Genomic DNA, 12,973 nt, shown 5'->3' on the forward strand with positions numbered 1-12,973 from the left:
GAATATGGACTCTGCTTGTTGCCCTTCATCCACGGTTTGCAGTTTCACATGAGAATAAGGCAAACTATCACATCAGCAATGCTTTGTAAACTGCTCATTTACAGACAGCTTCTCTTCTGTCTTGAAAATTTCTTACATTCAAATTGATAATATGTTCCAATATTCTGCAGTATATCAAAATGAACGGTATTTGTATTAATTTCGCAGGTTTGTTCTTGCATACAGGAATCACTTGTGCATTTCCCAACTGCTTGGGACTTCGTGCTAGGCGAGAGGTACACGATAAATGCAACCTCAGATTGGGGCAATTGTAGGAAACACACTGCCTATTGAAACATAATTGAATTGTTTTAAAGTGGCATTCCAGGAAACTTAGAAAGATTGAGAGAGTTGAACTGATTGTTTGATAGGAAGAAATTTACTGAGTCACTGTGTGAAAAGTTACTAAGATTCTCTTTCAGACACATAATTATGGAGCTGCTAAAGCCAAGTTACAGAAGGGATAGAATTGTTAAAATATTGTCGCTCAGTCACAGCTATCTCGAGAAATCTTGCCAGTCTTAGAAGTCTTGGGTATTGTCTGTAGATTCTTGACTGCCACGTCTGTTTCCTCTAAGATGAGTGTGCAGAGAAATATAATGTACACACAAGAATTTTCCCTTTCATTAACACAATTGCAGTGTTAAATTTTTAATTTTTTTTAGAAACGTTAAATACGGATTCGTATTTGGAGAAAAATCCATCAGTATTGCATTCCGTTGGTTTCAAGGCATGTCTCTGCTAGGATTTCTCACTTGCTCTAGGTAATACAGCTCTGTGACAGGCTACAGCGGCAATGGAATTGCTGAGGGTTGGAGAAAGTTGGTTTCTCATACAATATTTAAAAATTTATGAAAGTGTTACGAATACCAAGAAGTAGAAATTCTTTCAGGATTTCATAGTTACGAATAAATAATAAATAAATAAATGATTTATTTGTCCATAATAACTTAAGTGGTGGACATAGTTTGTTTACAAACACAAGAACATTAAAAGGAAGTTAAATTATACACAATAACATTATAAATCTTTGATGGAGTACAAATGTGTATCAATTAATAGTTGATTTAATTTTGTCTTAAGTATGGTGCCTTTTAATAATTTTATATTATTTGACAATCTGTTACAAAAATGTCTTCCAGCACAAAATGGACTACGATCTGTTGGTAATCCTTCCTGTTCTTTGTATTACAATTATGGATTTCACTATTGATTACACTATGCTCCTTTTTTTATACAAACAGTATAGTTCTGAGAACATACAATGAATACACTGTTAGTATGTTATACTTCATGAAATATTCGTTACAGGACTGTCACTTACTAATACTAGACATTATCCTAATTGCTCTTCACTGTGCTCTAAAAGCCCTATCCATATATACCATTGTGCCCCCCCACCCCACCCCAAATCTCTATTCCATATTGCAGGTGGGAGTGTACAATTCCGAAATAGATTTGTCTGAAAACATGATGTACTATTATGCTAGAAAGGAGTTTTAGCGGGTAGGTGTTACAGGAGATATATTTACACATACAGCTGATTTGCTCCTTCCAGCTAAGATGTAAGTCTTCTATAATACCCAGGAATTTATCAATGTTTCAACTGATAGCTCTGGTTCTGTATCCACCTGTCTTGGTTTATAATTTAGCAGAAACTCCATCAGAATGGTCTTGTCCTTATTGCCAATTTGTTTTTAGTGGGATATTCTGTTATGGGGCTAATGTTCTCTGCATTATTTTGCATTGCTAACTGTTTTGTTGAGCCACAACGTATGGAGGAGGTATCGTCAGCATAATTTAGTAGGTTTGAATTTTGGTGAATTAGTGTATCGTTGATGTACACGATAAACAAAAAAGTCTGATAATGCTTCCCTTAGGGACTCCACAGTTTAGAATTTTGTAAGATGATTTTACTGTTCGTCTCCCAGGTGTATGACACAGCTTTACACACTGTGTCATGTCAGCAAGGTGGAATCGTAACAGATCTAATGCTGCTCCTCTGACTCCATAAGTTTCTACTTTATGTAGAAGATCTGAACGATTTGCAGAATCAAAAGCCTTGGATAAATCTAAAAAGGTGCCAATAGCTATGTTTCCTTCATCGGGTTTATTCAATACCACTTGCAAAAATGGACCTAAGCTGTTAATGTAGACCAGCCCTTCCTGAAACCATGCTGACTGTTTTTTAATACAGTACACTTAAAGTAAAAAGATTAAAGTTGATCAAGTAGCCTTTCCAGCAGCTTACTAAGTACTGATGGCAATTAAAATAGGCCTATAGTTTTGTGTATCGTATTGTTCCCCTTTTTATGCATTGGTCTGATTTCAGTGAGTTTTACAGGTCAGGAAATGACCACCGACTGAAAGAGCTGTTTATTAAATGTTGCAGTGGCTTTATTAATTCATTACTACATTCTTTCAGAAATTTTGCTGAGATGTCATCCCAGCCACTGGATGTATGTACTTTTAAGTTGGAAATGGTTTTCAGGATTTCCAATTCAGTAACACCTCAGGAAGAATGAATTACTGACATTACTTAGTGGGTCGATCACCTCCTCTCTACTCAGCTTACTAAACTGGTCTATGAATCTTGCATCCTTCACTTGGGTCACTCAGTAATTTTTCATTGTGACTTGTTATTGCACACTGCATTGTCTCTCCCTCCACTTTCCTTATTTACTCTGTTAATACATCAATAAATTGAAGATAATTTTATACTATTAGCTAAGGAGTCAGTCCACATCCCCTACTATTATAGTTTTTTTTTTTTATGAGGTGAGAGTTTAACAAGTTCCTCTAAATGACAGAAAAATTCTTCCATGTTACTGTAAGGTGGTCCGTATAGTCCATCTATTTCGAAGGTTTCTTCTTATTGCAGCTATTTCAAAAACCATCTCACATGCAAGTTGAATAAGATCATATCTTAAGCTTGCTCAAAGTGTAAGAGGCACGAATGTTGAAATTTTGCAGGTTGTATATATCTAGTAAGTTTTCCCATCTGTAAAATAAGTTTCATTATAATTTGTTTACTGTAACTAGAATACTTATGGAACCAAAAAATCAGTTCTGTGTCCAGTATTCTTCAATCCTAGGTAAATTTCAAATAATATAGGAATAAAGGAGGTAAACTGAATAGAAGTGTGGAGTAGCCTACAAGTGCATAAAAAGAACGAATACTATGTGCACATAAAGACTTGGCAACAAAACGAAAATGATTCTGTGACGAATTAGTGGACACACTTAGTCTCGCATATGAAGAAATTTGTGTTGTGATTTGAAATTCTCAGGTACATCTTTCGACGACAGTTGCCACCTCGTGTTAGATCTCCTTCAGTGACAGCCTCGGGATTTTCTCGACACATTTGGATTTCTGTTGTAGGCTGTCGACGAGCCGAGCTACTCCGTGGCGTACGCGCAGATGTGCAAGGTGCTCTCAAACATGCAAGTCGCAGATGGCAGCAAGGAGGGGCAGCCCGAGAACTTCCGCAAGCTGCTGCTCAGTCGCTGCCAGCACGAGTTCGAGAAGAACACTCAGGCTGACCTGAAACGTGACGACCGCCTCAAAGAGATCGAACAGTGTACAGACCCGGTAAGTGTCCTGTGTAGCACTGTTTGGTATAAGGTTATGGTTGTTAGTTGTCACACTTGAATTCATAGATCCTACAAAAGTTTTAAAGTCTTTGTCCTAAAGCAGGAAGGATTGTGAACGTAACTGTCCTAAAGCAGTGCGATGCGTACCTAAAACCCACCTGTGAACTTTGGGGGTTCCAGAGTGCTATTAGATAAAAAAAAAAAAAAAAAAATGGAGTGCCTGTAGAGAGCAGTGTACAGCATACTACTGATTTTGTATTTGTGAAGCAGCATGTTAACTATCAGCAGCAGATTAATTCTCATTATTAATTGGTATTTACATGAAAATTTGAAGTGTCTGAGTCTTCAAATGAATTTTTTTTTTTAATAGTGAAGTGCGTCTCTTCTCTGAAGTGTTGGTTTCTTTTTGAACATCATACCAAATTTTAATTTATTCAGAACACGTTTTTGGGCATCACTAGTAATAATTTAGAGTGTTTAGTATTTCTTGAAAACTAGATTCGATAACTAAACAGCTTTGTTCGATGATAAATATGTGATGCAGATTAAAGTAAAGCTGGTTCTCAATAAAAAAATCAAACCAACTTCTACACAATAATACTAGTGTGATACAGACACTGGTCCTAACAGCTGTGTGGTTATGCTCGGAATCCTTTCTTTCGCATCACTCAGAAATATTTTAAAGTTCAATAATGTGTATTTAACAAGTGAATTACACTGGTTTAGGATTTTGTCTGGGGACTGAACATCAAATGCTAAAAGTACAAAAGAAGGGAAGCCGTATGTCTTAGATTGTTGGAGAGGGCTCTTTGAGTATGTCCTCAAGACTCTGATTGTATTTTAAAAAACTGTATTGCAATACCATGGATGTAACTTCAGGGTTAGTGGGACATCCAGACCATGGAAAAACTCTTTCTACCATTACCAATTCTACAATTAGTCATGGTTTTGCTCATTGCAGAACAAATTTTGAAATCGATGTGACGACTTCATGCAATAGGATTAGCTGTACGTTGATGCATCTTAGAAAATGAGTTCTGTTATTTGTTCTTTAGTAATGCTGTAAAGTTTCATCTGCATGGTAAAAAGATTCAAATTATATTTGTGCTCAAGATGTGGATTATATTTTGCAGTGATCAAGCCAGAGTATTAAATCCACTGTGAGAGAGTCAGTTGTTTGTATTGGGAAAGGAATTGGAGGGGGAATAAAGTCTTCCACAGATGCATATTTGCAGGCTAAAGCCTATGCTATCTGTTGTTGCTTCCATTAAGCAGGCTGAAACTGTAAGAATCTGACAGTAGTTGTTGCAGGACTACACGGCATACCGTTGGCCGAGAAAATATTTATGCTTTCAGTTTCGGGATCAACATAGAATAAAGACTCCCTTACTTGTAAGAGTTGTCTGAATATTCTACAAGAAAAAAAAACTTGTGCCCAGCGACAGATATATGCTTGACGGGGATACTATTGATTGGATGATGTAACATACTGCAGTCTTTATTTAATGTTTTATGTTGCACTTACTCAGTATAACGATGCGGAGTCAATTTGCAGTCTACTGGTACGAATTGTGTTCATATGACTGCATCCAGACCACTAGCAGATGAGTTCCCATGTAATACTGTAAGTACAGTGAAACTCTGCTTTTAAACTTTTCAAGGGACTTAAAAAAAAAATCATGTAAAAATGATTTAAGCTGTAAAAGTTATATATAGGATACTCCCATGTACACCATGTATGATATGTGTACATGGCAGGCATCAGAAGACTTGTCAGGGAGTTGTTTATTATGTAATGAAGGTTTACTATCTTATAAATCGTGTCATAATCGATGTTTTTGACAGCCTGCAGCTGCCATTCGTTACTTGAGTCGTGAAATACTGCACTACTTCCATGTTTTTTCATGCTTAGCATGACACGTTTATAGAATTTTTTCTCATTATAAAGTGCAAATACATACATAGGTATTTTGTGTGATGTTTAAATGTGTGTTACTCTGCATCTTGCACTGTAGCCTTTTTTATTAATATTTTTTATTTTTTTTATAATTATCAAGCACTGTGCCTTACCAGTTATGTAGAAACACACACACACACACACACACACACACACACACACACACACACACACACACAGTCATTTCCATTATTTGTGTAACATCACAAAAAATACATACTTAAATGCTGCACTTGACAATGAGAATAAATTCTCGAAAGAAGTTTTGCTGAGCAAGAATAAAATACATAACTGGTGCTGTGTTTAAATTAAAAACATTTGAAAAACGCAAAGTGAATGATGGTGTCAAATGGTTGTGATTGGTTGTGATATTTCGTTCGAATGAACCTAGGTACTCCCATCAGTCACCAAGCCAAGTAGAGCTTGGCAGTGGCTGGAGATAATGTCATGAATTGTTCCAACTGTTACATATTTACTGGTTCAAATCTGCTGAGTAGTGTGGCCTGATGTTGAGAAACTAAACCGCATAATCTTTGTAAACACTACTGGATGTCCAACATCATTCCAGGGTCAGTTTTTCTCCACAAACAGTTTTTCCTAATGTGTAAACCGCAGGAAAATCAGAAATATGTTGATGCAAAATCGGGTAAAAATTAACATTGTGGGCATAGGAAATATGATGGGACCGATAAAAAAAAAAAGTCGTAAATGACGAGAAACATTAATTACGGGAATGTAGTGTAACTGTACGTAATACTTCGGCAATGAATATGCAAAACTCTTGTCAAAGATATCTTGTTTATTGATCTGTTGTCCTTCCTTGTTTTCATTGATCTGTTGTCCTTTCTTGTTAAAAATTCATCTGGCTCTTCAACCTCAGCTAGCAGTTTCACAAGAAAGCCTATTTCTAGACTGTTACAACAATTTTTAGTAGGCTTAAGTAATTTTTATCAGTTTCTCTCTGTTTAAATTTCCCTGCTACTCTCTTGAGAGAGAGAGAGAGAGAGAGAGAGAGAGAGAGAGAGAGAGCTTAATCTTTACTACTGACCACCTGGTCTTTGTGTCCTTTCTAATTAGCTGATTGGGAATGATACTTTCAACTAATGACTTATTTATATCAGAGAATAAGTAAAAAAATAAATTTTTTTCCCATTTCCAGATAAATGTCATACCTGTATGCATTTACAAACTACCTTTAAAATCCATTGTCCTAAAGTGTTTATTTCTGGTTGCTATCTTGGAGGAATGTTTGTGCTGGTTGCAGAAGATTGTTCTCCCTGTTAACTGTGCAGAATTATTAAGTAGTTGCTTCTTTGAGCTTTGTCTGCATTGTCGTCTTCATTGTAAATATTAGAAAATGTCTTATCAAGTGGTAAGATTTGTCACTTGTCTGCTAAGAGTACTTTTATTCTGATTGTTGGTCATAGTACCAAACTTTTTCTTTCAACTTGCAATTGCAACACAAAATTATTTTGCTGCAATAAATTGAGGCTTACAAAATGTGTCTCCCAATTTTGGAGTGAATATAGGCAGATATCTCCATGTTTCTGTTCAGCTCTTGCTCAGTTGTTTGGTAGAAAATATGAAATATCAGAGCCTTAGGAATTTGTGCAAAATATTTATTGTGATGACTGTTACATGATATTACTATACCAGACAGTGTTCTTTGTTATTAGAAGTCACCACAGTTCATGCAGATCAAACTTTTAGATTTTGTTCAGCTATTCAGTGTGTACCCAACGGTTACTCCAGCCTTAGATGTCACAACTGATAGTGCGTCGGCATATAGGCTACATAAGATTGAGAAGAAAATTACAGAAGAGAGGTGGCATGGTAGTACCAATGTTTGTTGAATACATGTAAAATGCTCATATAGTTTGCTTAACATTTGTTAACTAACAGAACAATAAAACATTTTCTATTTTTGTTGAACAGGAAAAGAAAAAAGAACTGCAATTAGAGTTTGAAGAGACGGAAAGGCGGTTACGTATGAAATCCGTAGGAAACATTAGGTGAGTACAAGAAGCTAATGTATGCTAATAGATATTTTTAAAACTTGAAATGAGCCTAGTTTTTTGTGCAACATTATTCAACATTTTGCGGTTCAATTATAGTGGGTGTATCATGTGCAAATTATTTTCTAGCAAATGTCTTGTTGATAAACTCTTTGAAGTAATGTAGGAAAAGACCGATTGGTATGTAACGTAGACATGACATGACAAGTTGCATACAGGACTAATACACTGGCACACAGCTTTCAGCCGCAGCCTTCATCACACACACACACACACACACACACACACACACACACACACACACACACACACACCCACCTCATGCACATGACTGCCTACTCCCATCTCGGGCCAGAATGCATCACATGGGATGCAAGCAGCATGAAGGGGTGGAGAAGGGGAAGGGATAGTAGTGTACGGCTGGGGGTGGGAGGGGGGAGAACACTGTCTCGTGGAGTGTGCAGGTCCTACAGTATCTTACAGGTGGATACTTCTGTGAAGCGTGTGGGGACAGCGTGTTACCCTAGGTTGAAACCGGGGTAATCATGGGAGCGGAAAATGTTTTGCGAGGACAACTTCCATCTGCACAGATCAGAAAAGCTCGTGGTCGAAGGAAGGATCCAGACGGGTCGCGTAGTGAAGCAGCCATTGAAATAGAGCACGTTAATATTCAGCTGTGTGCTGTGCCACAGGGCACCCATCTGCAACTTGACGTGCCTTCTTCATGATAAATAGCAGTCTCTTTTTCCTGCTTTGTTGATGTTCCTACCTGGAGTTTCCATTATTTTGACTATTGGAAGTTGAGTGTGTCAGTGATAAAATTACTACAGCCTCATTATTGTTACTGCATTATTGACATCATCTGTGATTTCCAGTTGAGCGCACTAATGTATTTGCTTTTGCTTCAGGTTTGTAGGAGAATTGTTTAAGCTCGGTATGCTGACGTCGAATATTATGCATCGCTGTATACAACACCTTCTGAAGCAGAGGGATGAGGAGTCGCTAGAGTGCCTGTGTAAACTGCTAACTACTATAGGAAAGGATGTGGAGAGCAAAAAGCATGTAAGTTCTTAGTAAAAGAGGGGAGTGAATGTGAGTTTTGTGTGGCATGTGCTTTGTGATGTGATTTTTGGTACACTGTCGTGGATACAGTCTACTCGATAGAAGTTCATTAATCATGTTTCGGTTGTTGTAGCTCTTAGTTCTGTTCTAGCTAGGAAAAATTGGAGAGAAATTCTGCTTTATACAAGGGACAGTTTGGTAAGTTCAGTTGCACTCAGACCCATTTCAGCTTACTCTGCTAGCTTCAGGTGGTTTTTATTTTCTTTCTGAAAGTTATTACATGTTAACATCTTGTTTAAGGTAAAATTTCTCTCCAGTAACTTATCAAAGGCATACTTGAGCCCAAATACAAATGGTTAATGCATTTTAAAAACTAAGTAACTTGGTTTTGTGTTGATGCACCTACAATAAACTTACATGGTTTTGTGCAGAAGGCTCTCCTGAAATACAAAAATTCCTTAATATAAAGTTTACCAGTTGGTTGCAATTGCACCAACATATTGCGTGGCACTTTGGTAATGACCCAACAATCCCATTGTAATTCTGCTAGCCAGTGGCAAAATTATAAATTATTGTTGGGAAATTCAATGCATGCCCTATCCTCCAGGTCAGTTAATGTAGCTGGCCAGGATGGAAAGGTATGGGACAAACCAAACCGTTCTATTCTCTGAAAACAGTGATTAGTGCTATTACTGTAATCAGTTTGTTTTAGGCATCTGACCCATTAAATTATAAAATATTTATGGTTCAAATGGTTGCCTCTGGTGTGTAGAAGTTAAAAGTATGTCCGGTACAATTAAAAGTAGGGTTTGTGATAGTGGACCTACTTTCCAGGGAGGGAAGGAAATTACCTAATTGGTAGAAAATAGAAATTTACAGCTTTTCGTATATTCACATGTAATACAACATACAAGCTGTCACACGCTGTGTGCGTACTACACCCATCAAGAAATAGACTGTATTTTAAACTCCCTATATGTGACATTGAAATAAGTGTCTACCGTGAATGTCACACAATGAATGTAGGACTAACATCAGCTCATACTCGGTCCCAGTTGCAAGTTTATCTATTCCTTGGCTTCCTGGAGTAACAAAAAATTGCAGTGTTGAATCTAAATGACTGAATTTACAACTTTGAAAGTCTATTATTACCTAAACTTCCTGTGTTTACAGCCCAACAAAATATTGGAAGGGAAACAGTTAATCATTTCATAAATGTTCATTGTTATGTGATAAAACTTGTGTTGAGCATGTTGTTCTATTATTTCTTTGCTACTTACCAGTTATGATTTTGACCTTCATTGGGTTGTTCCAGCATGCCATGAAGCTAAAAAGACATAATCAACGTTTTGCATCTTCCAGCACTAAGGTCGTTTCACATGCTTAATATCAGATATTTGACACTTCAACTCATTTGTAAACAGTTAGATATTCAAAGGTGTTTTATATGTGGGAAACGGATTCTTTAGAGTTGAGGGTGGATGTCAACTGGGAAATCCGGGAAAAGAGTGGGAATTTCTTCACCCGGGAGAAAAACAGCTACTACTTGGGAAATTTTTTGAATTCTGGGAATATTTTGTTGTTTTAGTTATCAGTTAAATTTTTGTGATTTTGACTGGTACTCTAACAAAGAATATTACTGTATCCCACTACTGGAGGATAATACTGCAGCAATAAAACATAAACAATAGAAAAAAAGTTAGTCGCAAAGAAATGCACCTTCTACAGCAGCACACACAAGTGTCCGTCAACAGCAAAATGTGTCAAGGTGTTAGGATGAAGAGACTATGCAATACTTAGTAACAACAAACTGCTTTTGATGAGCATGACGTCACAAATCCTTACATTAGATTAGTTCGAGCAGTTGCCAGAGGGCTCAAGCACATGTGAAATCAGTTGCACGTGCCTAATTATGCCTTTGAATATGGTTTACGAAAATCTGATCACCTGAGGAGTATCCTCTGATGTCCTATTTTTTTATTATGTAATAGATGTTGTAGTGCTCTATACACACGAAATACGGCTTCCTACGCCATTGTAGCTGCACAGTCACAGTAACACCTGTTTCTTGGTGCTCTGTGGCAACTACTGAAATGAACCTAACATGTCTCGGGGAAATATTGTGAATGGTGGTTTCAAAAGAGTTATGTTCAAAATAAATTTCCCTTTACACAAGATGAATTAAGTCGTGTGAGAATGTGAACTGTTTTTTAAATCACAGATTGTTTGACTCTTGCTTAAAATGTAACACTTTGAGTACCAGCCGTTTAGAATAATTTCGAGCCCAGAATTTTAAATTTTAGTAGTACAGTTGTGTAATGTATTGTAAAGTGTAACACACGCAGAAAAGACCCATATTACATGTGAAAGCTTAGCTTCTCTCGTAGTTTATTACTCTTGGAGATCAATGTTACTTGTGAAAGTGGAGCTTTTCTTGTAGCTACATTACATATATTAATGTAAACCATAAACTTTTCCTATTTGTATGCTCACGCTACTTACGTGATGTTGCTGTTGGCTGACATGTTTCTTATACTCTCTGCTATCATCGGCTTGTGAGGTCATGCGAAATGAGCTATGATCAGCATACAAAAGAGCATCGCAATCTCAATTCCAGTGTTCCGCAAAACGAACGTTTCTCAGTCAAATATTTTTTCAAATGCAAGAATAAGTAAAAGTCAATGAATGCCAAGTCCCTTTGATTCCTATTTCAAACCTTTTTCTGTTTGTGAAAGTATCTTGTGACTAGTTGGCTGTGGCAGTGTTACAGTGACTAAATAGGTCACACAAACTTGCTGTATGTTGCTTTCTCAGACAGAAGCAGTTGTGTGCTCTTGTATTCTGTAGCTTAAGTAAGAGACAGTAGTGTCCTTAAGAGTTACATGATAGGTGATACAGTTACCTGTACAGTTTTACAGTGAATATTTAACCCTCTGGACACACAAATGTGAAACTGCAAAGCTGTTTCTTCTTTTCTAGGATCTGTCAAATTACTTTGAAGAGATGAAGGTGCTTTCAAAGCAGCGCGGCCAGATCTCTTCGCGTGTGAGGTTCATGCTCCAGGACGTTATAGAGTTGCGTGACAACAAATGGGTTCCTCGGCGGGACGACTCCGCACCGAAAACGATCGACCAGATTCAGCGCGAAGCTGAGCGGGAGTCGATGATGGAAATGCAAATGCCATCTGGAGGTGGTGGTGGTAGTCGCGGGGGCGGTGGCGGTCGTGACGACAGAGGTGGTGACAGGAGAAAACGTAAGTTGCGTGTACTGTACGATTTCTTTACTGAAGTTTTTATGTGTAGGATAGGACTGCAAAATGGTTGTTGTGTCTTGGGCAAATGCATGGCTTTGATGGTGATTTACAGAAATAAAATGGTTAAATGTGCAAGAGCTTTCAGCTGAGCGCTCCTTTGCATTTTAAAGTGTTGGCAACTACCTGACATAGAAGACGAACACACTGTTGAAGGGTTGTATTTATTTGACTACATGATCTGGCCACAAGCTCAAAAAATTTTCATCTGTAATTCTGCCTCTTTGGTCTGATACACTACAGGAGTGACATGTCAACATAACCCTCACGTACTAAAAATATTAGAAATTAAATTTGAGTTGTCTTATTAGACATACGTAGAGACCAAACAATGCGAAAAACAAGCTACGTACATTGATTGAACGAACACACACATGTGAAACCACTGCACATTTAATATTGTCAACATTTGGTGGTAAGGCGAAATGCGGTTCATTTCAGCAATTTATAAATGTAAGGCTACTTCTGTAGCACAGTTCGTCTGCTACTGTGAGGTTCGTTCACAAGTGCTACTGTGTACGCCGTACCTTGAGGTGTCATGTATTGGTAGATGCTTTGCTTCTGTTGTGTTTTTACAATTGGGACAACAGTTCTACATTTTGTTGCTAATGGTTCTGATGAAGTACTTTGATGTCCAGGGCTGTGATCAGTCTGGAAAACTGTTTCTTCTAGCATACTATCACCAGATTGATACTAAAAGATATCTGCTGATATCATACCTTCACTGTCATTACTCAATTTTTCTTTCACGCCCATTTCCTCCTATAAATTAACGAAAGTTTATTGCACAGTCATCCAGTGTCTATGAAGGATCAACAATAGATGACTGGCATGTTGCCATCTGCATTGAAACTATCATCCCTGCCATTTTCAGAACGATCTTTACTCATTCTCTGAAATAATGCAAGACAGCTCTGGCGTTTTCATTCAAAAGTAATTAGTTTTCAGCTAACACATCATTTCCCCTTTCACTGCTGCTGTCACTCTGGGTCGGCA

The 12,973-nt window shown here is 37.4% G+C and overlaps 1 protein-coding gene across 12 annotated transcripts in view; it reads left to right on the forward strand.

The window, feature by feature from the left end:
* LOC124720406 (eukaryotic translation initiation factor 4 gamma 1-like) overlaps positions 1 to 12,973 on the forward strand; it is a 662,434-nt gene that overhangs the window by 619,004 nt on the left and 30,457 nt on the right. For all 12 annotated transcript variants that reach the window (XM_047245746.1, XM_047245748.1, XM_047245747.1 and 9 more), the window contains 4 exons: positions 3,422 to 3,631; positions 7,526 to 7,602; positions 8,514 to 8,667; positions 11,647 to 11,920. In XM_047245746.1, the coding sequence (XP_047101702.1) occupies positions 3,422 to 3,631; positions 7,526 to 7,602; positions 8,514 to 8,667; positions 11,647 to 11,920 (715 nt within the window). The remainder of the gene's footprint in view (positions 1 to 3,421; positions 3,632 to 7,525; positions 7,603 to 8,513; positions 8,668 to 11,646; positions 11,921 to 12,973) is intronic.

Source organism: Schistocerca piceifrons, chromosome 11, assembly GCF_021461385.2.
Source record: "Schistocerca piceifrons isolate TAMUIC-IGC-003096 chromosome 11, iqSchPice1.1, whole genome shotgun sequence".
Taxonomy (NCBI): domain Eukaryota; kingdom Metazoa; phylum Arthropoda; class Insecta; order Orthoptera; family Acrididae; genus Schistocerca; species Schistocerca piceifrons.